Below are 26,002 nucleotides of genomic sequence, written 5' to 3'. Positions count from 1 at the left end.
TTCAATGAAATATTTTCCATTTAATGGCATAGAAATGGATTGTTTTATCTGGTAACAGTTTTCCATTAAAATGTGAAGTATCTGTTCGTATCATCTGACATTGTGAAAAACATTATTTGAATCCTGGTATTAAAATTGAAAACAATAAGTTTAAAAAAAACACACTCAATTGCCTTGCCATAAGTAGTGGCTTTTTACAGTCTACTGTTTCATTACTCCCCTGATTAGATTGCTCGTGACTCTGTAGTGAATCATTTGTGGTAGAACAGCAAGTAATTGCTTGGTCAATTGTATGATAGCCTTTGCTTGTAATTGCTGAGTACTCAGCTATTATGGGTTATTTTGCTGGCTCTACACAACTTAATGAAAAGCAAAACTTCATCTTTGTAACCTGTGCTGAACATTTTCTGCCAATGTTAACAAAATAAAGACAACATGCTGCAGACCAAATAGAAATTCCCCACAAAAGAAATGCTTTAATGGAAGTTGAAAAGGTCAAGCTACCCTCTGCCAATATGAAAGTGATTAAGTTCAGAGGAGTTGGAATGTTAAGATGTTTGTACTGTAGCAGACACAAGGAATGTACTCCTGCGAACAATGTTCTAATACTCAAGTCCTCCTGCAGAGGCTTTATTGCAATGTATATTTGCTAGTCTATTTAAAGTTCTCCAATTGTTGACTAAGTTGTTTCCCTAATCCTGGAACAACCGAAAGTATTAAGCATTTTCATTTTCCAGCTCAAAATTTATTACTTATTTTTAGTATGAGTTGTCCGGGGTCTTTCACATAACAAATGGTTTGTTCAGGTGTCAGCCTTGAGAATGATTTCATTGATATTTAACCACAGAAGACATCATCACTAAGCCCGGTCCTGTCCTCAGACAATGTGCATGCGTGTCAAAAAACACAAACACCCACGCAAACACACACACGCACACATATGCACACACTTTCAACAGTGGTCATTGAAGTGGAAATTCTGGCTGTTCTATTTCAACTGTAGTGTATGTTCAGTTACATCTTTTATGATGAGTTCTTTTTTATGGCATTCTTTAGATTGTGTCACCATTAATGAAGTTGGCATTTATTGTCCATCCCTTAATAAAACGTTAAGACCAGTTTTAATAGTCATGAAACTACCAGATAGTTGGGAAGATCCCTCCAGTTCACAAATATCCTTTAGAGAAGGAAATCTACTGTCTTTCTCTGGTCCCATCCATAAGTAACTGTTGAACTCCAGCAACATGGTTGGCTCTTAGTGAATGGCCTGGAAAACCTGTCCATTGTATTCAAGAAGATGACTTATTAGCACTTTCTTAATGGTAATTAGGGATTTGTAACTAATTCTGCCTTAGCCAGTAATGCTGACACCCAAGCAGGAGATCACTTAAAAAAAGTAAAAGATTGGGTGTTTTCCTTGAAAAGCTGCTCAGTGTAGCTGTGTCCCTACAATGCTTTTAGCAAAGATGCTCCAGGACATTTGCTCAGTGATGATGAAAGAAAGAGCAATATATTTCCACATTGGTGGGAACTTGAGTATGATGGTATTCCATTCATTTATTGTCCTTGCCCTTCTAGATATATTGAGGTGAAGGTATAGATTTGAAAGGTGCTCTTAAAGGAACTTCGGCAAGTTGCTAAAATGTGATTTGTAGATGGTATAAATTGCTACTACAGTTAGCAGGGGACCATGGAGGTGGCATTGTGGTAATGTCACTATTAATAATCAAGAGCACCAGGTAAATGTTCTAGGAATATGAATTCAACTCCAAACATGTTCAAAAAAAACTGGATTTAAATATAACCTACTGGTAGCATGTAATTATTGTTGATTGTTATTGTTCATTATTGACCTTTAGGGAAGGAAGTTTCCAAGTTTACTTGGTCTGGCCTACATGTGACTTCAGACCCACAGCACTGCGGTTGACTCTGAAATAGCCCAGCAAGCCATTCAGTGGTGAAACTGCTGTGAAGTCTAAACAAAGGAATGAAACAGGAAGAACCACCTGACATTGACCTAGGCATCAGGCATGACAACAGCAGATACATGACCATGTAAAGTCCTGTGTACCAATATATATTCATAGTTCCTTTAAAATGAAGTCACAGGTGGACAGGATAATGAAGAAGGTGTTTGGTATGCTTGACGTTATTGGTTAGGGCATTGACCAAAGGAGTTGGGAGGTAATATTGCAGCAGTACGTGACATTGATTGGGCCAATTTTGGAATACTGTCTGCAATTCTGGTCTCCCTGCTATTGGGAGGATATTGTGAAACTTGAAAGGGTTCATAAAAGACTTACAGGGATGTTGGTAGGACTGGAAGGTTTGAGCTAAAGGTAGGGAACGAATAGGCTGGGGCTATTTTCCCTGGAGTGTCAGAGGCTCAGGGGTAACTTTAATGAAGTTTACAAATCATGAGGGGCATGTATGGGGTGAATAGCCAAGGAATTCCCCAGAGTAGAGCAGTCCAAGACTAGAGGGCATAGGTTTAAGGTGAAAGGGGAAAGATTTAAAAGGGCCCTAAGGAACAACCTTTTCATGCAGAGGGTGGTGCATGTATGGAATGAGCTGCCAGAGGAAGGGGTGAAGGCTGGTACAATTACGACATTGAAAAGGCATCCAGATGGGAATATGAATAGGAAAGGTTTAGAGGGATATGGGCTAAATGCTGGCAAGTGGGATTAGATTAATTTAGAATATCTGGTTGGCGTGGATGAGTTGGACTGAAAGATCTGTTTCCGTGCTATACAGCTCTATGACTCTATATGAGGCTTGTGCCAAGATTGGGAGAGCTACAGAACAATGTAACAGTCTGACATAGACATACTCACCAAATCTTTTCTGAGCTGACAGCACAGTGGTATATAGTCAGGGCACAGCTGCCTTGGAATCCTCAACATAGACTCTGGACCACTTTAGCATTACATCAAGCCATAGGATTAAGCCTGGTTCAATGAAGTGTGCAGGAGGGCCTGCCAAGAGCAGCACCAGTAATACCTAAAAATGAGGTGTCCACCTGGTGAAACTACAGCATAGAACGACATGTATGCAGCGATAGCATGCAATAGGCAGGATGAAGCAACCTGACAACCAATGGATCGGATGTAAGCTCTGCAGACCTGTCATGTCACCATGAATGGTGGTGAGCAACTAAACAATGGGCAGGAGGTAAAGGATCCGCTAATATCTCCATCCTCAATGATCAGTGTAAAAGACAAGGCTGATACACTTGCATCCATCTTCAGCCAGAAGTGATGAGCAGATAATCCATCTCAACCTCCCCCTGAGGTCACCAGCAGCACAAACCAGTTTGATTCACTCTAGGCAATATCAAGAAATTGTGCTCCAGAACTTGCCACACCCTTATCAAAGCTTTTCCAGTACAGTCACAATAGTGGCATCTACCCAGCAATGTGGCAAGTTGTCCAAAAATGTATTGTATACATAAAGCAAAACAAATTCAACTGGGCCAATTGCTACCCTATCAGTCTATATCATCAGGAAAGCGACCGAAAGGTTCATTGACAGTAAGGGGAAACCTCTCTGTTGCTTGGAGTCAAACCTGGCACAAAAGAAGATGGTTGTGATTATTGGAGATAAATCATTTCAGCCACAGGACATCATTGTAGGAGTTCCTCAGGGTAGTGTCTAAGGTCCAAGCATCTTTAGCTGCTTCATCAATTACCTTCCATCCTTCACAAGATCAGAGCTGGATATTAACTGATGATTCCACAATGTCCAGCACCACTCATGAGTCCTCACATAGTGAAGCAACAAGGCATGGCACTTTCCCCACTGAATTGTAAGGAAATGACCAACTCCAACAAGACAGAATCTAAACATTGTCCCTTAACATTCAATGGCATTATCATAACTGAATTCTCCCACTGTAGGCATCCATGAGGTTACCATTAGCTAGAAACTAAACTAGACCAACTCCAGAGATAAATGTAGTTACAAGAGCAGATTGGAGGCTAGAAATTCTCTCTCTCCACTGCCTGTCCCCAAAATCTACAAAACATAAGTCAGGATTGTGATGGAATACACCTCATTTCCCGGACAAGTGCAACTCCTATAACACTGGAGAAGCTTGTTACCACCTAAGACAAAGTAGCCTGGCCAATTGGCAGCCTGTCCTCCATCTCCAATATCACTCCCTTCATCATCAACCTACTGTGGCAGCATGTGTATTACCTACAAGATGCACTCCAGAAGCTCACCAAAGACCCATCAATAGCACCTTCCAAACATGCAATCTCTTCCACCTAGAAGGACACAGGCAGCAGTTGCATAGGAACACTATCACTTGTAAGCTCCCCTCCAAGTTGCACACCATTTTGATTTGGAACAATATACACCTGAAGGCAACAACTCAAGAAGGCAGCTCAGCATTATCTTCTCTGGGGAAATTAGGGTGGCAATAAAAGCTGTCCTAGGCAGCAACACTGATATCTTATGGATGAAAAGAAAAGACACACTGAAACATACCAGATTTATATTGCGTAAGTGTTTTGTGCCTAACTTATAACTGTCCAAGATTAATTCTAATGTTAAAGAGACATTATGTGCTAATTTGCATTAAGCATTGTCAGCTGTGGATTTCCAACTTTCTCATGTCCAAGCACTGGTACAATGTAACCCCACAACCTGAATGCACACTTCAAGAAAGGATGGAGAGATGTAATTAGGTTCCACTAACAAAGAGGTCCTTACAGCACTAATCAAATTTAAGCATGGACTTCTTGGACACTCACTTTAATGCGACAGACTCCTGACCTTTCCCACTCTCATTTCCAATCTCAGACCTCCATTAACACCCAACGCTTTGCCACTGGTCTTCCTCGATCTCAGTTGTACATCCTGACCTCCAACCTCATCTTCTACCAGTCTTAACCCCTTACCTCCCCATTGCCCAAAGCCACATCTCCAACTGCTCCACGTCCATTTTCAACCCCCAATCTCCCAACTTTGTGCAACAATGTCAAATAGATCACCACAAATCTAGGGCTGGATTTGCTTCTCTGCTGATTTTTGTTTCCACCAAAGCCAGTGGAAATCATGTTGAGACAGATGGAAAGCTGACGTCAGAAGAACCTGCGTTGAAGTTCATGCCTCCAGCCAAATTCTTGTAAAAGATATCATGGTGGAACTGAATCAGCTTGTCCAGTGCATGGACAGTTCAAGTCCGGCACTAATCTACAATCACCTTTAGGTCTCTGTGTCCTGCATAACTTTCTTAATAATGAATGCTACAATAAATATTGGAAATTACAAGGTAATCAATATTTTTCCTGCAAAAGTCAAAGAGGAAAAGGGGGAAATGAAAGACTCCAGTTAATATGAAGTTAGTTTGAAAGTTGATTTTTGAATCTTTAATTACAATCACCATAATGGTCCTAAAGAAGCACACTTGTGGACCTCTCCATGTTTTGCTAACGTCAATAAGCTTGTCAAATCGTATCTGCCTTCACAACTATATCTTCACATTTGTCCTCAACTCCAAATGTCTCACATTTCCTCTCATCAATAGATATTTCAATGAAAGTTCAATGATTTAAGCCCACCATTCCAGATGTGTCTCCCTATCCTACAGCAATGTTTGCATCTCAGTGCCTTCCCTCAGTGAGACTGTAAGTTGCATATTCTCTACTTCCTCATTTCCAGATCTTTCTAAATGTCATCAAAATGGGATGAGCAATTATATTATTGTATCGTTGGTTCTCAGAGGGAATGCGGTGACGCGCCGATGGATAAAGCTGCATTCTTCTGTGTGGGAAGATGTTTATATCAGAAGCTCATTCTTAACGAGCTGTTACTTCATTTCAGCAGTTGTTTTGTGACATTTACTTGAAAATGTTCAGACTCGAGGCTGGCTATTTATTTCAGGTCAATTTTCCCTTGGTTGTCTCTGATTTAAAATCAGCTGTGGAAGCAAGGGAAAAGAAGGAAAGATTTTGTATTTAAATCAGCTGCGGCAATCATTCCCCAATGAGTATGATTGTCTACCTAGGAAATTCTGTATCACTGGTCATGGGTTCTGTGGATCCTTGTGAGACTGATGAGCCCGGTCCGAGAGCTACATCTCCAATCATACACTTGGCAGATATTTCCAGGAAGTGGAATTGGTCCTTTGGCCTCAAGATCATTGGTGTCTCTTTCTCTGGTTCCTTTTCTTCTCTTGTCAACAGGTGTTCTCAAAGAACTGTGTCCATTCATACAGAAGCTTCCTCTAAGTGTTTTCTTCTGAATACATCTCCCATGCATTGACATCTGTTTTGCGCTTCTTGAGGGTCGTCTTCATGAAGTCTTTGGAATGCATCCTTAGTCTTCCTCTCATTCAAGTGCCTTTCCTGAGCTGAGAGATTTGCTTTGGCAATCAAAAGTTGCCATCCTAAGCATGTGGTTGGCACAGAATAGTTGGTTTTGGATGATCATAGTCTCTTTTGAACACTTTAGGATGAACCTTGTATAAAAGGCAACCATTCTTCTGGCACTTCTTTATGGCTCCAAAACTTAGACTACAACTTAACGCTACCTGAAGGACCTTAAGAAGTAACATCTACATTATTTGAGAAGGATTGTCTTCATCAACTGGGAGGACAAGCATACTGTCAGTGTCCTTGAAGCAACAAACTGTATTTAAATATTGTAGTGCTAAGTAAACAAAGTGCATTTTCTCTTGGTTGTCGTTTTCCCCAACTCTGTCTTGTCTCCTAGAATAGAAGAATACACATTGGGGTGGGAAATCTGAAACTCAGAGTTAAGACCATCAAAACGATCATAAATTATGTTGAGATTCAAACATGCCGGTTTGACACTGCAACTTCAGGCCAATTTGTTGAGGCGAATAGTCAGGATTGAGTTTTCCCTATGTCACAAGTTCTAACTTGTGACCCTGGTCAAAACTGTCTTTACTTTCTCCTATGAACTCCTTACAAGGACATACACAGGAGGTAGCTTTCTGGTGATTTTGGAGAAGACCCTGTAAAAGTATATGTGCTCCCCTCAACCGGACTCCACACACTTTTATCACCTTGAGTTGTCCATTCTTTCCAATCTTATGTGCAGTTGAGTGTCCTGAATGCAGACCTTGCTAACATATTAGTGCCTACGATTGGAGATCTGGTAGAATGAAACGTATCACTGGCCTAGTTAAAAAAAGGCATTGTGGCTAGCAGATATGTACAATGGCTAGGACAAAGGAACATGCAATTGAATTTACACTGGCAAGATGCCAATTCCTGCTATTGTTATTATTTTTGCGAGTACAATTTTAACATAAACAGATTAAACAAAATTTTAACAGATGTCCCCTGCTGTAATCCAATGAGTGTACAACCCACCCCGGCCTTGCTTAATCCATCTGTTGTGAAGGAAGTAAATAAAATACTTCTGAACTAAAAGTTAATTGAACTAACTTAGAAGTATTAGCGGTTTTACAGGAAGTAATCAATTTTGATACGCCTTTTACAAAAGTTTTCCTGTATTACTCTGCACAAACCTATGGCTTAATAGTAGACAATAATGAGAAACTATTAGACCATATCTTTAGAAATGTTAATGGAAAATGCCAGAAATTGTCTGCAGTGGTTTCAGAATCGGCTGAGAAAGAAAGGGTTATTATTTCATGTTGACAATGAAAATGCCATGGGCCTGAATCATTCCCTATCTCCTTCTCTGCAGATGCTGTCAGACTTATTATTTGTTTTTATTTCAGATTTCTAGCATCTGCAGTATTTTCCTTATATCTTTACAAATATTACGGTGTTCACTTTCAATAATATGACAGAGATTTCAGCCTGTGTAAATTTTCTTCTGTCTTAATATCGTTAATCATGTTGTGTTACGACGCTTAGCAAGCTTTTCCAGGAGAGCGGCTTGCAAATAAAACCCATCTTTATCCAGATGTGCATTTTCCAGCAGAAGCAATTCGTGGAAATGGAAATGAAGAACGAGGATTGAGGCTGATTTCTCTGCTGTAGCATGAGTGCACTGAGGCCAGTTCACCCGCGCCCTCCCATTCACGTTCAAAACCTGTTATAGAACTTCTCACCCTCAGACTAGCATTGAGGTCAAGAATACTTGCATCTTGTCCTTGCGTTTTCTTTTGGCATCACTGAACTCAGTTGTCCCACCATGCTGACTTTGAATGTAAATAAAAGCAATAAACAGAAATGTTGTAGTGAGTTTCTGATGTCCAAGGAAAATTCAGGTACAGCCCAACTGCAGGAAACATCTTGGAGCCATTCCCTAAGTGTTAGAGATAGGGGTAAAGTCAGTAACTGTGTCAAGGGAAGGGATGTGGGTGAGAGGGGCTGGAAGAGAGTTAAGGGAGGGAACAGACATGTCCACCCTGGGAAGTGTGTCCAGCCGGTAGGCTGCATTGTGGGATGAGCGGAAGCGGAGGAAGTGGTTGACCAGTCAGTGAATGTGGTTGAGAATTGCCTGTAAACGCTGCAGAGAGAGAGAGAGAGAGAGAGGCAGACAGAGAAAGACTGGGAGCCGGAGTGCGGTCGTTTAATAACTCCGCCACATTATGCCTTCCCTTCTCATCTCGGCATGGAGGCTGGGACGCTGAGAGGAAAAGCCATCAGAAAGCTCGGCATCTTTTTCTACTTGCTCACAACATTAAGCAGAGCGTTCGGACAGAAAGGTAGGTCAGAGAGACGCTGGCGGCGGCAAACTCTGGGGTTTTCTCTCCCCCCCCCCCCATAAGTTTTTCCCTCGGTGGGGAGAGGGGCTAGGTCCGAGCTTCTGATGGCTCTTCATGAGTTGGTTTGTGCTGTTTACGAAAGGTTTAGCTTTTTTGTTTCACTTTTCTGTCCCCCCCGGCCATGAAACAGCGAAGTGAGGGTTTTCTGGAGTAGTTCAGAGATTGAGCAGAAAGCTGGGGATGGGGGATGGGTTCCCAACAGGTTTCTGGTGAATGTTTTTAAGAGGCAGGTTTTTTTCATATATGGCCTACAGAATAATTCCCTTTTTATAGTTGTTAAGTCTTGTTCTTAATTATAACATAAATGCCGAAGCCAGTTTCTTTTTGAAGTTGCAGTGTTTCAAAGTTTGCAGTTTTTTTTAATTTAATGGTTCATTCGTGTTAGTTTCTGAACTTTAATTTGCAGGTGTGTTTGTCGGAAATGTGTATCCCTTTTCAGTTCAACCCCATTCTAAACTGAGAATTTTCAAATTGATTTGGTAAGATGGAGAGGAGGTATAAACATACAAACAAATACAAAGAAATTGCATAGAAATAAATCCTTTTAACGTGTTTAAATTTATTGCACTGTCAAGAATATGCAACCCATGTACAGATTTTGCCAATCCTTTTTTGTTTGGGTCCTGCCATGAAAAAGGGTTCAGCTTAAGTTTAGACGCAGTGGTTGTAGGTACGTGTAAGTAGTTCCGTTCTTTAGAACTAGACTCCATGGCAACGAGTTGCCAATCATTGACAATGCTTTATCAGCAGACACAAGCAAGACATTATTTATCATCTCAATTCTCAAACAGTAAAAGTAACCCATTTCTCAAAGATGAAAAGTCGTCGTGTTGTAGACAGTGTCTTGAGTTAATTGAAATATCAAAAAGGGTGAAGGTTTGAAATTTGCCTTCATGACTATGACTAATTTAAGTTTTGCACCGCTGCCATTTATCCTGTTTCGTCCAAAATGCACAAGCTTTCCTGTAGTCTCCGATCCTATACACACATGTGGGATATTAGCTGTGGTTTAGTAATAGCGATGCTGCTTCTGAGACTGAACGCCCTTGGGTTTAAATTTCACTCCAGAGAGTTGAAGACAAAATCTAGGCTGACAAGTTGAGTGTATCCCTGAGGGAATGCTGCACTGTTGGAGGTGTTGTGTTGCAAATGGAATGTTAAATCAAGAACCCCGTCTGCTGCTTTGGGCACTCATTTAAAAAAAAATCCATGGTATTGTGCAAAGAACAGCCATGGGATATTCTCTGAAGGTGTTCTGGTCAATGCTTGCCTCTGACTCAGCACCATCAGTATGGATTATCTGATCGTTATTACTCTTTGCTATATACAAATTGACTGCTGCATTCCTACAGTACAGCAGTGACTACACTGATGTCTTCAGAGTACCTTAGAGTGTCCCTGTGGTTTAATATGTCTTACCTGAATGTAGTTTTTTTTATATATAGTGCCACCATTATTCTACTTTAACTGCAGGTGCTTTTTTTGATATTGTTAGTCATTCCAGATTCACTTGTTTCTCTTTCACCCTCTCAGTTGTGACACTGATAAGGGGCTGCACTTCAAAATACCATCTATGTCCTCAACTATATCCTCTTCATACTATGGAACCATGGATCGTCTTCCACATCCAGCACTGCGCACTCCCCCCGCCCCCGACACCCCAGCAACTACTACCACCATGTCAGCCAGTGCAGTAAGCCAGAACCAATACAACTGCTATATCTTTGTTAAACTGATCATGCCACAATCCACAGTAAATGTAAGTTTTCTCATGTTGCCCCCCTCCCCCTATTTGTGACTCTTTGCAATTAGTGTTAAGGTTAGCCTGTACTACTTACAGTATTCCAGTGCCAGATTACAATGTAACAACCTGAGCTTTCATGAGCACATGCATTACAACTGAAACTCAAGAACCCTTGAAATTCAACTAAACTGTCCCATTTAGCTGAAAGTCTCAATTGGCACTTTGTTTTTGTACTGGACTTTGTGACTGAGGGGCAACTGGATCCACTAATTCAGAATGCTTTGCTGAAAGCTTACTCACTGTCCCCATGCCAGTGACGTATCAAACTGTCACCCACTTTCTGTAAATAATTTTTTCACAAAATAAACTTGACTTTTCAAATAAAAACGCGAAACTATTGCACAATGTTTCTACAGAGCCGCTACTATTAAAATGCAGATCCAGCATTGTAAACTTAGTAAATGTTAAAATCAGCCTGATCTGTATTGTCAAGATCAGATCCATACTGTTCTGCTGCCCCCAACACAATACAGATCAAATTTGAGGTGTTCAGAAATACATGTATCCAGCTGCTGTGTACACAATTCTTGAAGACTCATCAACAATTTCTGTCTATACTGAAAATTGAGGAAATGACTCATAGCATTCCAATGTATTCAATACTTTTAGCAATCTATACATGAAATTCACTTACCACAAAGTTCCTGGAACTAGTAATCCATCAGTGTCTGTCATTAGTTAGACATCCTAAAGACAATTTTTAATTTCTGTGATAATTTATCTTGCCAGCTGTTGGAAGTACATGATGGAAACAGTATGGCAACATCTACAGGACATTTATGATCAAAATGAAGTGGGCAAACATCTTCTTAGTAAATCAGATTATAGGATTGTGAAATGAACAGAGCAGGGCCTGAATGTGTAAGTATAAATTATGGTTGCAAAAATGTAGCGATAAGGGGAGAGAGAGAATCTTTTTCTCTCTCTCAGTCAAAAGTGAAAAACTTATTACTATGAACTCCAGCAATTTCAACCTAACTTAAGTGATCGCACACCATTTTGCAGTTTTGGACTCTTTACCTAATGAAAGGTGGGGGTTTCGAACATTGAAAGAGTATAGCAAGGGTGCACCAGGCTGATTCCTGCAATGACATGCTTTCCTTATGGGGAGAGATTGAGTCAATTGAGCTGATATTTACAGGAGTCTAGAAGAATGAGTGGGGGTCTGATTAAAATATAAAGTTCTGACAGGGCTGGACAGACTGCTTTCAGGGATGTTTTTACCCTTGGGTGAGTGTTCCAGAGCAAGGGGCCATAGTTTCAGGAGATACAATAGGTTATTTGGACTGAGATGTGGAGAAATTTGTTTGCTCGATGGGTGGTGCCCCTGTAGAATTTTGTACCTCAGGAGGCTGTGAAGGTCAAGACACTGAATATGTATAATAAGAAAGAAATAGATTTCTCGAGGCTAAAGGTGGCAAGATGCATGAGGGAGAAGTGGCGTTGAGATAAAGAATCAGCCATGATCATGTTGAAAGGGAGAGCAGGCTTGAATGACTTGCCCCTCCTCCTAATTTCTATTTGACAGAGTCATGGAGATGTACAGCACTGAAACAAATCCTTCGTCCAACTCGTCTATGCCGACCAGGTATCCTAAATAATTCTAGTCTCATTTGCAGGCATTTGTCCCATATCCCTCTAAACCCTTCCTATTCATATGCCCATCCAGATACTTTTTAAATATCGTAATTGCACCAGCCTTGAGCACCCCCTCTGGCATCTGATTCCATACAAGCACATATAAATCTATGTGAAAAAGTTACCTGTAAGGTCTCTTTTAAATCTTTGCCCTTTCACTTTAAATCTATGCCCTCTGGTTTCCCCCCCCCCCCCCCCCCTCAGAAAAGACCATAGCTATTCACCCTATCCATGCCCCTCATGATTTTATAAACCTCTATAAAGTTGCCCCTCAGCCTCCGATGCTCCGGGCAAATAGCCCCAGCCTATCCAGCCTCTCCCTACAGCTCAAATCCTCTGACCCTGGCAACATCTTGTAAGTCTTTTCTGAACCTTTTCAAGTTTCACAACATCCTTCCTATAGCAGGGAGACCAGAACAGAATGCAGTGTTCCAAAAGTGGCCTTATCCATATCTGTACAACTGCAACGTCACCTCCCAACTCCTATAGTCAGTGGACTGATCAATAAAGGCAAGTGTACCAAATCCCTTCTTTGCTACTCTGTCTACCTGGGACTCCACTTTGAAGGAACTATGAACCTGCACTCCGAGTTCTCCGTTTAGTAACACTCCCCCGGACCTTACCATTAAGTGTATAAGTCCTGCTCTGATTTGCCCTACCAAAATGCAGCATGTAAGATTTAATTTTCTGTCAGGGAGATGGGTTGAAAATAATTAAGAGTTATCAGGTAATCAAAAGGTTGTTTAAACTTAAATGACATAAATGATCTGGCTGTGAATAATTTACGGTGCAAGGGTAGCAACTTCACACTGTTCAAGCACTTGATTGGGCAGCTAGGCACATGATACTCTTAGTGAAGCAAGTATGGAGCACCACATCATGGGCTGTAATTTTTCAATTTCCATGTTTAATTGCTCATTTGCTGTTGCCTGAAGTTACGGTGATGTTTGTGGTTAACTAGTTGTGAGTACCCATGGCCTTGTCATTATTTTAACAGCAGTGTTTGGACCATAATTACATACATGCACCACTGATATCCTCAGCACAGTTTAACCAATCTCCCCAACAGAAAATTAATTCTTGCATGCTGCATTTTGGTAGAGCAAATCAGAGCAGGACTTATGCACTTAATGGTAAGGTCTTGTGGAGAGTTCCTGAATAAAGAGACCTTCGAATGCAGGTTCACCGTTGTAATACTAGTTCAAACGAAGAAACAGTTTTGAGGAAGGGGCACTGGACTTGAAATGTCAACTCTGCTTTATCTCCGCAGATGTTGCCAGACCTGCTAAGTTTTTCCAGTAACTTCTGCTTTTGTTTCGGATCTCCAGCATCTACAGTTCGTGGGTTTTTTTTCAATACATTCTCTTTCACTTCATTAATATGGCACTTCACATCTATTACCTGTATGTTTTCTGCATGGAAGACTAGTGTATAAATAAAAATTGTGAGACCATCACATTCTGGATGTTGTATGCAGTTACAGATGGAAAATAATTGTGCAAAAAACAGAATGAAAAGCAGACATTTCAGACTGGGGTTCTCTGACTTGGAGCCTGAAATCTATAAGCAGCAACCAGGGCCATCTGAGCACTTGCTTTAATGTGCCAGGCCACATTTATGACAAATACCAGTGACCTTGTCCCAGATTGTGAACAAGCGATGAATAATATGAAAATTTTGCAAACCAAATCATTGCAATCAAAAACGAGCAGGAGTGATTTGGGTTGGGGTGTGTGTGTGGTTGTGGTGAGGTGCAAGTAGCTGATGGTACATTGGTCTGTGAGACAATAATGCGTAGGGTTCTGTAAACTCTGACTCTATCTTTATCTCCTGAGCTGATGGTTGTCAAGCCGACAATTGTACAGGGAGTAAAAAGGAAGTTGAGTTATCTTACCTACTAGTTGACTGAAACATTGGTTTACAATGAACTGATCAGAAAGTTGGATCATGAGATCACAGTGACAAGTATTATAGATTTATATGTATACACGTGCAAGGAGGACTCATTAATACTGACACAATATAAAATAGACCTGTAATGTCTGTAATAAATTTCAAGTTGAATTTTTGTTGACATTATTTTGCTGTGTAGTATATGTTAAATTAGAGGAAGCTAGATCACGTAGCCTCTTTTTAATTTGTAACATTGGATCAGATACTAAGCCATTTGGCTCTCTGAGATTATTGAAGATGTCAAAATTTAGCAGTTTACATTGCGTTTAGTATGACAAAGATTGTAACAATTATTACTTGTTTCTTTAAGCATTCTCACTCTTACTTTGCAGTTATAAATAAATTTTACTCAAACTTTCTCCAGAAGAAGAGTCATCAGTGGGATGAAATAAATCTTCAATCGAGTCAATCGAGTAGGGAAGGGCAATTTAAAGGCTTTGAGTAACCAGATACAGTAGAGAGGTATTGAAGAACACATGAAATACCTGTAGGCTGACAGGTTGCTCTATTTGTCCACTGATCAAAGCTGAACAACACATTGTCACGTTTCACTAAGCTTGGAACATTTCCAGCACTGACTGTAGCTGATGTTGGTGAGTTGAACAAGTGCTTTGTTTCCAGTATTGCTTCAGATTGCTCAGGCTGTACTTGGCATATAGGATGGTGGCAAATATGTCAACTCAGCATATAAGATAATGCCATTCTTCAGTGACAAATTACAAGTTTCAGTCTGTACTTGACATCTAAGTTGGCCATTAACTTTCAACAGTTTTTGTAATGGTTTCTTAAGTACCGTATTAACCTGTCCTGCTGCCTTCAGAGACATGTGGACAAGTACTCCAAGATCACACATTGGATAGTTAGGGTATGGAATGCTGTGCCCGGAATGTGTTGCAGGCAGGTTGACATGAGCCCTTCAAGATGTCACTGAATAACTAACACAGCACAAATAATTTGTAAGGGTATGGGATGGGATGAACCTGGAGATTGATACAAGGTAATGAAACTCTTGACAAGCCAATACAGTTGTGATGGGCTTTCTCTGCTGTATGGCTTCTGTGATTGGTTGGCAGCTCATAATTGTTGCAGGAGCAGGGAGAAATGAGATGACAGAGGACTTTCAGAGACAAAAATGAGAATGTTGAAATTAAGGCATTGCTTAACAGAAGCCACTGTAGATCAAAGAACATGAACGTTATTTGTGATTTAAGAAAAGAGCAGCAGGGTTTTGGATGGCCGTACATTTACATGGGGTTGAATGCACAGGTCTGACAAAAGTGCATTGCAATAGTCAAGAGTTAACAACGGCATGAATAGGGGTTTCAGCAGCTGATGAGCTGAGATAGAGACCAAGTTGGGCAATGTTATGGTGATAGAAATAGGCAGTTCTTAGTGATGGTGTGAACATACGGTTAGGCTCAATTTGGGATCACTGACACTAAAGTTGCTTGAGTTACAGGATATTATCCTGGAGACAGATTGAGCACATAACTGTAGAACTGAGTTTGGAGCCAAGAATAAAAACAATAGCATTTAGGCCTTTCCGATATTTAATTGAATGAAACCTCTGCTCATCAAGTGCTGTCTATTGGAAAGGATAATGTAGAGGGTGTGCAGGAGTCAAGAGAGATGCTGGTGCTGTAGTCAACTTACAATCGAAAGCTGACCTTGTATTTCCAGATGATACCGACAAAGGCAGCATGAAGGTGAGAAATTGATGGGGACCCAAGGATTGATATTTGGGAGACCTCAGAGATTACAGCTTGGGTGCTAAAAGATAAGCTATTGCTGTAGTTAGATAGATAGAACCAGATGAGTGCTGTCCCATTCCTCTGAAAACCAGTAGGGAACTGTTACACAGAATCGCGTAGGGTTGGGAGAGGATAGTGTGGCAGTCAGGTTGAGGAAGTCAAAACAGTGTAATTTAATCCTGTCATAGTCACATGGTGTCACTTCTTGAATTGGAGAATTGTTCTAGTGCTGTGTCAATGCAGAAACCTGAGTTTTGGGGAAAAACAGGTGTGCAGTTTGGAAGCTTCAACCCATTCCGGGATTTTGCAGAGGACAGGGAGGGAGTTCAGAGAGTTTACAAGGACAAGGGTAAATGATTTCTTTTAGAATGAGAGTAATAATATCAGCTGGCATGGGAGTGAAGAGGAAGTTTGTTGGCCAGTTTAGTGGGAATAATGTCGGGGATGCAGGGACTATGTCTTATTGACATGGCGAGCTCAAAGAAGACTTGAGGGCAGATGAGCGAAAGAGATTTAAGAAAAATCAGAGGTTCAAGGTTAGGGAAGGAGGGGAACCTCATCAGAAAAAGTTTGGTCAGGTGGATTGGGAGAGAAAGTGAAGTGGCTGAGGCATCTGATCAGATTGACATCACAATTGAGACAAAGACATCCATGTCTTTGCACTTGTTCATCAAGATGAGGGTATTGTGGCTTACAATGGAGAAAAGAAACCAAAGGTTATCTCGGCATTTGAAGATAATCCTGGAATAGAGTGGTTTCAGGTGTGTTCACCAAGTAGTTAAGTAACAAATTTCTGAAAATCACACCCATTCAGCTCTTTTTTTTCTAACTATAAAGGTGCTCCTTACTTTAATACTTAAACTCAATGCAGAAACATTGAAGTGTAATCATGCACACATACATGAGTCTTTTTGGTGTTTTGCGTCTTACATATTTAAGTGCTCAGAACTTTATAAAACAGTTCAATGCATTTGTTCATGAAAATTTTACTGATTTTGAAAGCAAATTTAACTACAACCTAAAATGGGGAGAACGATTACTTTTTCTCTTTAGAACCAACTTATACATGATACATCTTTGTAAATCAATATACTTCTCTAGCTTAGGGGATTTTTGTTTGGTTCTCAGCTTAACTCAGTCCATCATTTTTAATCACATTTACCATTCAGTTAAGTGGCTAACAGTTGTATCTAATAACAGAGAAGTGACATTAATGTTTAGCGAATTGTTTAGCGCTAAAATGATTTCACAGTGCACTGAAATGGACATGTGTCCATCTTAATGCACATGTTGTGCAGACTGCGGGTTATGATGGTTGCAGTTCAGAAAATGTGCTATTGTTATTGATGTTTTGTTGTCATGGAGCTAGGTGAGTCAGTTTTGGTTTGAGATTTTAAGAACATGTCTTACGTTCATACAGTCAAAGCACAATCCTGCATATGTTGGAAATCAGTGATAAAACAGAAAGCTGAAAGAAACTCAGCAGTTTAGGCAGCATCTTTGTAGAGAGGGTATGTTTGTGCATTTATATAGTACCTCGCATAACTTGACATCACAAAACACCTTGCAGTTAATAAAGTATTCCTGCTATGTAATTTGGTCTAGGCATTTGCAAGTTTCACTTACTCTGGAAGTATTATGCTTGGAAAATTATGAAAGAAAATTTACAGCAGTTTTTGATTTTATTTCTAATTTCTAGTATGGGCAACAAAATCAGAAATTGCTGGAAAAAAAACTCAGCAGATCTGACAGCATATGTGGAGAGAAAGCAGAGTTAACATTTCATGTCCAGCGACCCTTCTTCAGAGCAGATCTGCAACATCTTGCTTTTAGGCCTGTCAGGAGATTGTTGTGCCCCGTAGGTGTTGGTGTTGGACTGGGGTGGACAAGGTCAAAAATCACGTGACACCAGGCTATAGTCCGACAGGTTTATTTGAAAACTCTTAGAGCTCTGCTCCTTCCTCAGGTGTAGTAGGTATAGTGTGCACAACACCTGGGGAAGGAAGAGAGCTACGAAAGCTAGTGCTATCAAATAAACCTGTTGGACTATAACCTGGTGTTGTGTGATTTTTGATTTTGGAGTTTGTTGGGCGTGGCATGCGTGGGCTCGTGTTACGTAATTATTAAAGCTTTCATTGAGTTCAGTATATCTGTTGCACTTTAATGGAGTATGTTAGACTGAGTCTCATGAAGTCTCATAACTTGCAGTGACTTAGAAGGAACTAATGTACACTCGTGATGTGAGAATCTTAGAGAAAGGAGTGTGGGAAGTGCCTAGTGTAAGGGAGTTTTCTTATGACTGTAAATATGTTAAAATAAAATTGTGTTTTACAGCCAGCAGTCTCTGAGAATTATTTGAAACTGTTCCAACCTGACACAAATAGTTTCAGCAGCTGAGTAGCAAATAATTCTACATGTGCAATCATAAGCAGGCATCCCCACTTCTGACCTGAAGATCGGGGTGGGGGGGGGTGGGAAAGGTGAAACCTAAATACATAATCTGCTTACAACACAGTAAGACCAGCCTTGGAAACAATCAAATCTGTATATGGAGCATCGTGCACACGTTGCTGGGTTCATTAATCTCTCTCTCTCTCTCATTTGATGCACTCCTGCAGCAAATTATTCTGTTCCATTATTATATGTTTTTGGCTGAATCATGGTGTGGGTGTGAGCATGCAATTCCATTAGATCCTTGGGTTTAAACACTTCCTTTCCTCACTGCTTGTGAGCTTTCACTGGATATGGAAGTTGTTGGGTAAGAATGTGTGTAAAAGTCACTTAAGTGAAATGATGTAAATATCAGTTCAATAGAGTAGAAGACTTCAAATTAGCATTTGTTTTGGGAGTATAATATTGTAAAAGCAGAAATATTAAATTTGATTAGAAATGACTTGAGGTTGGCTCCACCCTTCTCCAACTGTGTCACTCTATCTCGGCCAAGAGAATTTTTGTTCTGGGATGTAGTCCCTGATTGAGACCATCACTATAATCAGTCGTAGGAAATTTTAGATGCAAAAGCACAACTCTTTGAATCTTGCCTCATAAACTGGATGGAACATGTTCAAGTGAAAAATCAAAGCAATAACACGAGTGTAGTAACTAATATGCTATGCATCAGGAGTTTAAACTTGATCACTTTGAGACTTCAGTCTCTCTGGATATGGAAGCTTTCTCAAGCGACTGAAGTTTCAAAAGGCAATAAAGTTTCACTGAGTTGCTTATTTTGAGAAAAGCAAGATTGAAATAATAATAGTGATAATGGGAACTGCAGATACTGGAGAATCCAAGATAATAAAATGTGAGACTGGATGAACACAGCAGGCCCTGTGCTCCTGAGATGCTGCTGGGCCTGCTGTGTTCATCCAGCCTCACATTGAAATAATAATAACCTGCATTTCCTGGAGAGGTTACTGTTGAGCTTCCCCCTTGAATCTTTGCAATTTGTTTTCACTGAATTCAATAAAAACAAAATCTGAAATTATGAATCTACTTATCACAGTGAAATCGTTGTTGATTGTCAGATAAACCTACACTAATGTTTACCGTCACCTGGCCTGTCTTACATGTGACTCCATACCCACAGTAATGTGGTTGACTCTCAGTTGCCTTCTGAAATGGTCTAGCAAGCCACTCAGTTGTATCAATCACGACAAAGTCTCAAAGAAATGAAACCGGATGGATCACCTTGCATTGACCTAGGTACCGGAAAAGACAACGGCAGAAACAGCACTGTCGACCACGCAAAGTCCTCCTCACTAATATCTGGGGGTTAGTGCCAAAATTGGGAGAGTTGTCTCACAGCTCTCTAAGCAGCAGCCTAACATAGTCATACTCACAGAATCATACCTTACAATGTCCAAGACACCACCATCCCCATTACAGACAAAAAAACTGCAGATGCTGGAATCCGAGGTAGATAGACAAGAGGCTGGAAGAGCATAGGCCAGGCAGCATTTGAAGAAAAGGAGAAATCAAGGTTTAACCCTTCTTCACCATCACCAACCCTGGATATGTCCGGTCTCACCAGCAGGACAGACCCAGCAGAAAGGGCAGCACAGTGGTATACACTCAGGAGGGAGTTGCTCTGGGAGTGCTCAACATTGACTCCGGACCCCATGAAGCCTCGTGGCTTCAGGTTAAACATGGGCAAGGAAACCTCCTGCTGATTACCTTGAAACCTCCTCCCTCAGCTGATGAATCAATACTCCTCAATGTTGAACAACACTTGGGAAGTACTGAGGATGACAAGGGCACAAAATGTACTCTGGGTGGGGGATTTCAATGTCCACCGCCAAGAGTAGCTTGGTAGCAGTACTACTGATCGGGCTGGTCGGGTCCTAAAGGACATAGTTGCTAGACTGGGTCGGGGGCAGGTGGTGAGGGAGAAAACATACTTGACCTCATCCTTACCAATCTGCCAGCCACAGTTGCATCAGTCCAAGATAGTATCAGTTAAGAGTAACCATTGCACAGTCCTTGTAAAGACGAAGTCCTGCCTTCGTATTGAGAATATCTTCATTTGTGTTGTGTGCCATCATCACTATGTTAAATGGGATAGACTTCACACAGATCTAGGAAGCCAAGACTGAGCATCCATGTGGCGCTGTGGGCCATCCACAGCAGCAGAATTGTACTCCAGCACAATCTGTAACCTCATGGTCCAGCAATACCCTCGCTCAACCATTACCGTCGAGCCTGGTTCAATTGGGCAGCGTGGTGGCTCAGTGGTTAGCACTGCAGCCTCACAGCACCAGGGACCTGGGTTCAATTCCAGCCTCTGGTAACTGTCTGTGCAGAGTTTACACATTCTCCCTGTGTCTGCGTGGGTTTCCTCCTGGTGCTCCGGTTTCCTCCCACAGTCCAAAGATGTGCAGGCTAGGTGGATTGGCCATACTAAATTGCCCGTAGTGTTCAGGGGTGTGTGGGTTATAGGGGGGTGGATGTGGGTGGGATGCTCCTAGAGACGGTGTGGACTTGTTGGGCCGAAGGGCCTGTTTCCACACCGTAGGGAATCGAATCTAATCTAATCTAATCTAATCCAATCAATGAAAAGAACAGGAGGCCATGCTAGCAGCAGCCCCGGGCATGCCTAAAGATGAGGCATCAACCTGGTGAAGCCACCAAACAGCATAAGCAGCAAGTCGTAGACAAAGTTAAGTGATCCCACAACTAACAGATCAGATCTAAACTCTGTAGTCCTGCCACATCCAGTCGTGAATGGTGGTGGACAATTAACCAACTCCCTGGAGGAGGAGACTCTACAAACATGCCCATCTTAAATGATGGAAGAGCCCAGCACATCTGTGCAAAAGATAAGCCAGAAATGCCGAGTGGATGATCCATTTCAGCTTCCTCCAGTGGTCCCCAGCAATACTGATACCAGTCTTCAGCCAACTCGATTCACTCCATGTGATATCAATAAACAGTTAGAGACACTGGATACTGCAAAGGGTACAGGCCCTGACAACATTCTGACAATAGTAGTGAAGACTTGTGCTCCAGAACTTGCCGCTCCCCTAGCCAAGCTGTTCCAGTACAATTACAACACTGGTATCTACCTGACAATATGGGAAATTGTCCAAGTGTGTGCTGTACATTACAAAAAAAAAGCAGGACAAATCCAACCCGGCCAACTACCGCCCCATCAGTCAACTCTCTATCATCAGCAAAGTGATGGAAGATGTCATCAACAGTGCGATCGAGCAGGGCCTAATCAGTGATGAGCAGCACACTTTATTGGCACTACATTTACCAGCATTCATTTCCTCTACTACCAACACTTAGTAGCAGCAGTGCGTACTATCTACAACTTAGTGACAACCAGTTTGGGTTCTGCCAGGGCCATTCAGTTCCTGATTTCATTACAGCCTTGATCCAAGTGTGGACAAAAGAGCTGAATTCCAGAGATGAGGAGAGAGTGACAGCCCATGACATCAAGGCTGTATTTGACAGAGTGTGGCACCTGGAGCCCTAGCAAAACCGGAACTACTGGGTATCGGGAGCAAACTCTCTGGTGGTTGGAGCCATACCGGACACATAGGAAGATGGTCATGGTTGTTGGAGGTCAATCATCTCAACTCCAGGACATCTCTGCAAAAGTTCCTCAGGGTAGTTTCCTAGGCACAACCATCTTCATCAATGATCCCCCCCCCGCCCACAAACATAAGGGCAGAAGTGGGGATGCTCGCCAATGATTGTGCAATGTTCAGCACCATTCTTGACTCCTCAGATACTGAAGCAGTCCATTTTGCAAGACAACAAAATCTGGACAATATCCGGGATTGGGCTGAAAAGTGGCAAGTAACACTTGCGCTACACAAATGCCAAGCAATGATCATTTTGGATAAGAGACAATCTAACCACCTCCCCTAGGCATTCAATGGTGTTACAGTTTCTGAACACCCCACTGTCAACATCCTGGGGGCTATCATTGACTGGAAACTCACCACATTAACAAAGTGGCTACAAGAGCTGGCCAGAAGCTGGGAATACTATGGAGAGAAACTCCCCTCCTGACTCTTCACAGCCTGTCCACCATCCGCAAGGCACAAGTCAGGAGTGTGATGGAACACTCTGCACCTGCCTGGATGAGTGCAGCCCCAACAACACTCAAGAAGCTTGACACCACCCAGGACAAAGCAGCACACTTTATTGGCACTACATTTACCAGCATTCATTTCCTCTACTACCAACACTTAGTAGCAGCAGTGCGTACTATCTACAAGGTGCACTGCCGAAATTCGCAAAAGATCCTCAGACAATAACTTCTAAACCCCAACCACTTCTATCTAAAAGGACAGCAGATACATGGGAACATCACTACCTTCAAGTTTCACTCCAAGCCACTCATCATCCTGACTTGGAAATTTGTCGCAGTTCCTTCACTGTCACTGGGTCAAAAACCTGGAATTCCCTCCCCTATGGCATCACCCAGCAGCAGGAGGAATGCAGTAGTTCAAGAAGGCAGCTCACACCACCACCTTCTCAAGGGCAGCTAGGGATGGGCATGAAGTGCTGGCCAGCCAGCAATGCCTACATCCTATAAATGAATAAAAAGTAAATCTTTGCAGCTGTAGGAACATCCAGTGCTGTAAAGAAAGTTAGGTACTGCAGTTGGCAATGAAGGAATGGTGATATAGTTTCATGTTAGCTTGGTGTGTGACTTGGAGGGGAACTCGAAGGTGTTGATGTTCACGTGTATCTAATGCCCTTGTCCGAGGTGGTAATGGTCCCCAGTTTACACGATATTATCAAAGGAGTGTCACTATTATTGCATGAATCTTGTAGATGTACACATTGCTGCCAGTGTGCCTCAGTGATGAAGGGAGTGAGTGTTGAAAGTTTTGGATGAGGTGCCAGTCAAGCAAGGTCTATTTTGTTCTGGATAATGTCAGACTCCTTGAGTGTTGATGTACTGTATTGTACTCCTAACTTGTAATGCCTTGTAGGTGGTGGGCAGGCAAGGAAGGGGCAGGAGCTGAGTTACCATCTGCAGAATTCCGAGTTTTTGACCAGCATTTGTAGCCAGAGTATTTAAATAGCTATCCCATTTCACTTTCTGGTTAAAGGTAATCCTCAGGATGTTGCCTGGAGGGGTTTGTTGAGGATAGTGCCATTGTATATGAAGCGTCAAGTTTTTAGATTCTCTCGCTGGAGGTGCTCAGTGACTGCCATGTGGCACAAATGTTACTTGCCACTTCTCAGCCTGTTCTTGAATGTTGCCTGGGTCTTACTGTATGTTGACGCAGAGATATGAGAGGACGCAATGGTGTAGTGGCAATGTCACTGGACTGGTAATCCAGAACCCAAGACTAATCACTGGAGGACATGAGTTCAAATCCCACCAAGGTAGATGGTGAAGTTTGGATGAAAATCAGGAAAGAAAAAAACTACTCTAAGGTGACCATTGTTTATGAAAGCCCATCTATTTCACTAATGTGATTTTAGGGGAGGAAATCTGTCATCTTTTCCTGGTCTGGCCTACCTGTGACTCCAGATCCACAGCAATACTGTTGACACTTAACTGCCCTCTGGGCATTTAAGGATGGACAACAAATGCTGGCAAACAAACTCGGTGTACATCATCACAGAAATTAGTGCAATGACGTGATCTGTCTGTCTGTTGCATCCTTGTGGCAAGATGAAGCTATAGCTAGATGTTTCTTTAATGAAGTTAATTGGGTTGTTATCCTAGCAGACTCTAAGTGTTCCATTATAACATCGATATGGCTTTAGAACAGAGTTTCAATGAGACTTCTAAAACTTTGTGAATTATCAATAAATGATTTCTTTTTGCCAAATGTGTTCTCGTTTGGCAAATTTTGGTTCTGATTGATGGAGAGAAATATTTTATTCTTGGGCCACTGTCAACTGGCCACAGATTGGAAAAGCTCCTATTGGGACTTTTTAAGAATTTGTTATTGATAGCATTGGGCTTAGAGGGCTGTGGACAGACACTGAGTGTCCTGAGGCAGACTGCAGTTTCGAATAGCTTTGTGGCTTTTTATATCTCTGAACAGTAGTAGTTTCTCAGGAAAAATACAGGTCAATGGAGGGGGAGCTGAAAGCACCCAATAATAGGCCAGCTTGTTTTTGCAGAGCCTGGAACAACAGTTGAAAAAGGTAAAAGTTTATTTGCTAGGCTTCTCTTTGACTGGTCCGCTAGCTGCAGCAGTGACCAACGTAGACGGGAGGCAATAGTTAGCTCGTCTGCAGCAGAAGCACTCAACTATGTGAATTTTTGATCTTCAGATCTACCCATTCCCTGATCAGCCTTCTGTTTTACCCTCTGTGCTTTTGTTCCCATTTAAAACTTCTGCCCTTTTTGGCTTACTTGCACCAAATCCTATCTCCCCATTTCCCCCGTGCTCCCTGACATTTATTGATCCTCAGTTTGTCATGATTGCATTTTATAAGTTTCATCCTTGTGTTCATGGCCCCATCCTGCCTCAGGAATTAACCTTAGCCAGCATTATAAAAGAAATCTTTGGTAATCCTCCAAATTTTTGCGCAGTCCTGACTTTGTCATGCCACCATTGACAGCTGAAACTTCATCTGCTAGGCCTGAACTCTGAAATTCCATTCCCCACCACTACCCAAATCAATCAATCATTTTCTCTCCCCCTTTTAAGTCACAACTTAAAATGCAGGCCTTTGACCTAGCTTTTGTTCACGTGGTCTGATGTCTCTTTATGTAGCTTGGTGTCCAGCGTCGTTTGATAACTGCTCTTAGGACATTTTGAGATGAATGACAAAATATTAATCAACTTGTTGATTTGTCACTGGCCAGAAACCAGAGAAAGTGAATGGGCTGCCTGTTTTGCAACCTGCGCATTTTAAATTTTACCTTCTCAATTCTTATCAAAATCTTAAACATACTATGAGCAGTGCATACAGTTCATCCTCAAGCCAGTATTGTTCTAAAATGGCGATCAGATGTTTGCTTCTGGGTAAACGCATGTTTAGTCCTTTGACTCATATGTTTCAGGTTAAGAACATGGGGAGGAAGAAGTATCTGCCTTAAGCATCATTCCAGCTGGAGCACACCCAGCCGCAACAACAACATATTAGAATTTATCAGGATAAAATGTCTGGTTGAGTTTGATAGTGCTGTTAAACACTTGCACATAACCACAAAAACTTACTGAAGATCTCTTTGCACCTTTATTAAATATGTATTGGATACACTGTGACTATTATGTTTTAAAAAAAGTGTCAACCAGTCCTCAACTCACACAGTCAGTCTTATGATTTGATTATCCTCAAAGAGCTATTGGCAGAAAAGCATCTGCTTGAGAAGACCCTGCTCTCTCCAGAAACATCTGGCACTTTATTGTCCGTTTACAGCTGGTCTAATCGGTGCCGTGATTTCAAACTGTAAGTAATCCGTTTAACGTCAAATAATTATTTTGGGCTCATCATTCAAAACAAAAAAAAAGTGAGCCTATTAAATTGTTTACCCAGTGACCTTACAAAGGATAATAAGGCAATTCATCTAAGAATGTAGACAGCATTAAATACTGTTGGATTTGTATATTCTGAGGTTTTCAACAGCAGGATCAAGGTGTTTGGATCACTTTCTTTACCCCCCCCCTTGCAAGTAGAAATTGTTAGATGAGAACAATGACAAGATTCATC

General features: G+C 41.5%; 1 protein-coding gene across 2 annotated transcripts in view; it reads left to right on the top strand.

Annotated features, from left to right (window-relative positions):
- Positions 1 to 8,442: 8,442 nt before the first annotated feature.
- Positions 8,443 to 26,002, top strand: part of dcbld2 (discoidin, CUB and LCCL domain containing 2) — a 109,056-nt gene continuing 91,496 nt past the window's right edge. For both annotated transcript variants that reach the window (XM_048541424.2, XM_048541423.2), the window contains exon 1: positions 8,443 to 8,656. In XM_048541424.2, coding sequence (XP_048397381.1) covers positions 8,563 to 8,656 — 94 coding nt within the window. In that variant the 5' untranslated portion in view covers positions 8,443 to 8,562. The remainder of the gene's footprint in view (positions 8,657 to 26,002) is intronic.

This window comes from Stegostoma tigrinum, chromosome 12 (genome assembly GCF_030684315.1).
Source record: "Stegostoma tigrinum isolate sSteTig4 chromosome 12, sSteTig4.hap1, whole genome shotgun sequence".
Taxonomy (NCBI): domain Eukaryota; kingdom Metazoa; phylum Chordata; class Chondrichthyes; order Orectolobiformes; family Stegostomatidae; genus Stegostoma; species Stegostoma tigrinum.
Note: the sequence above shows the minus strand (reverse complement) of the source record. Positions and strands in the feature narration are given on the sequence as shown.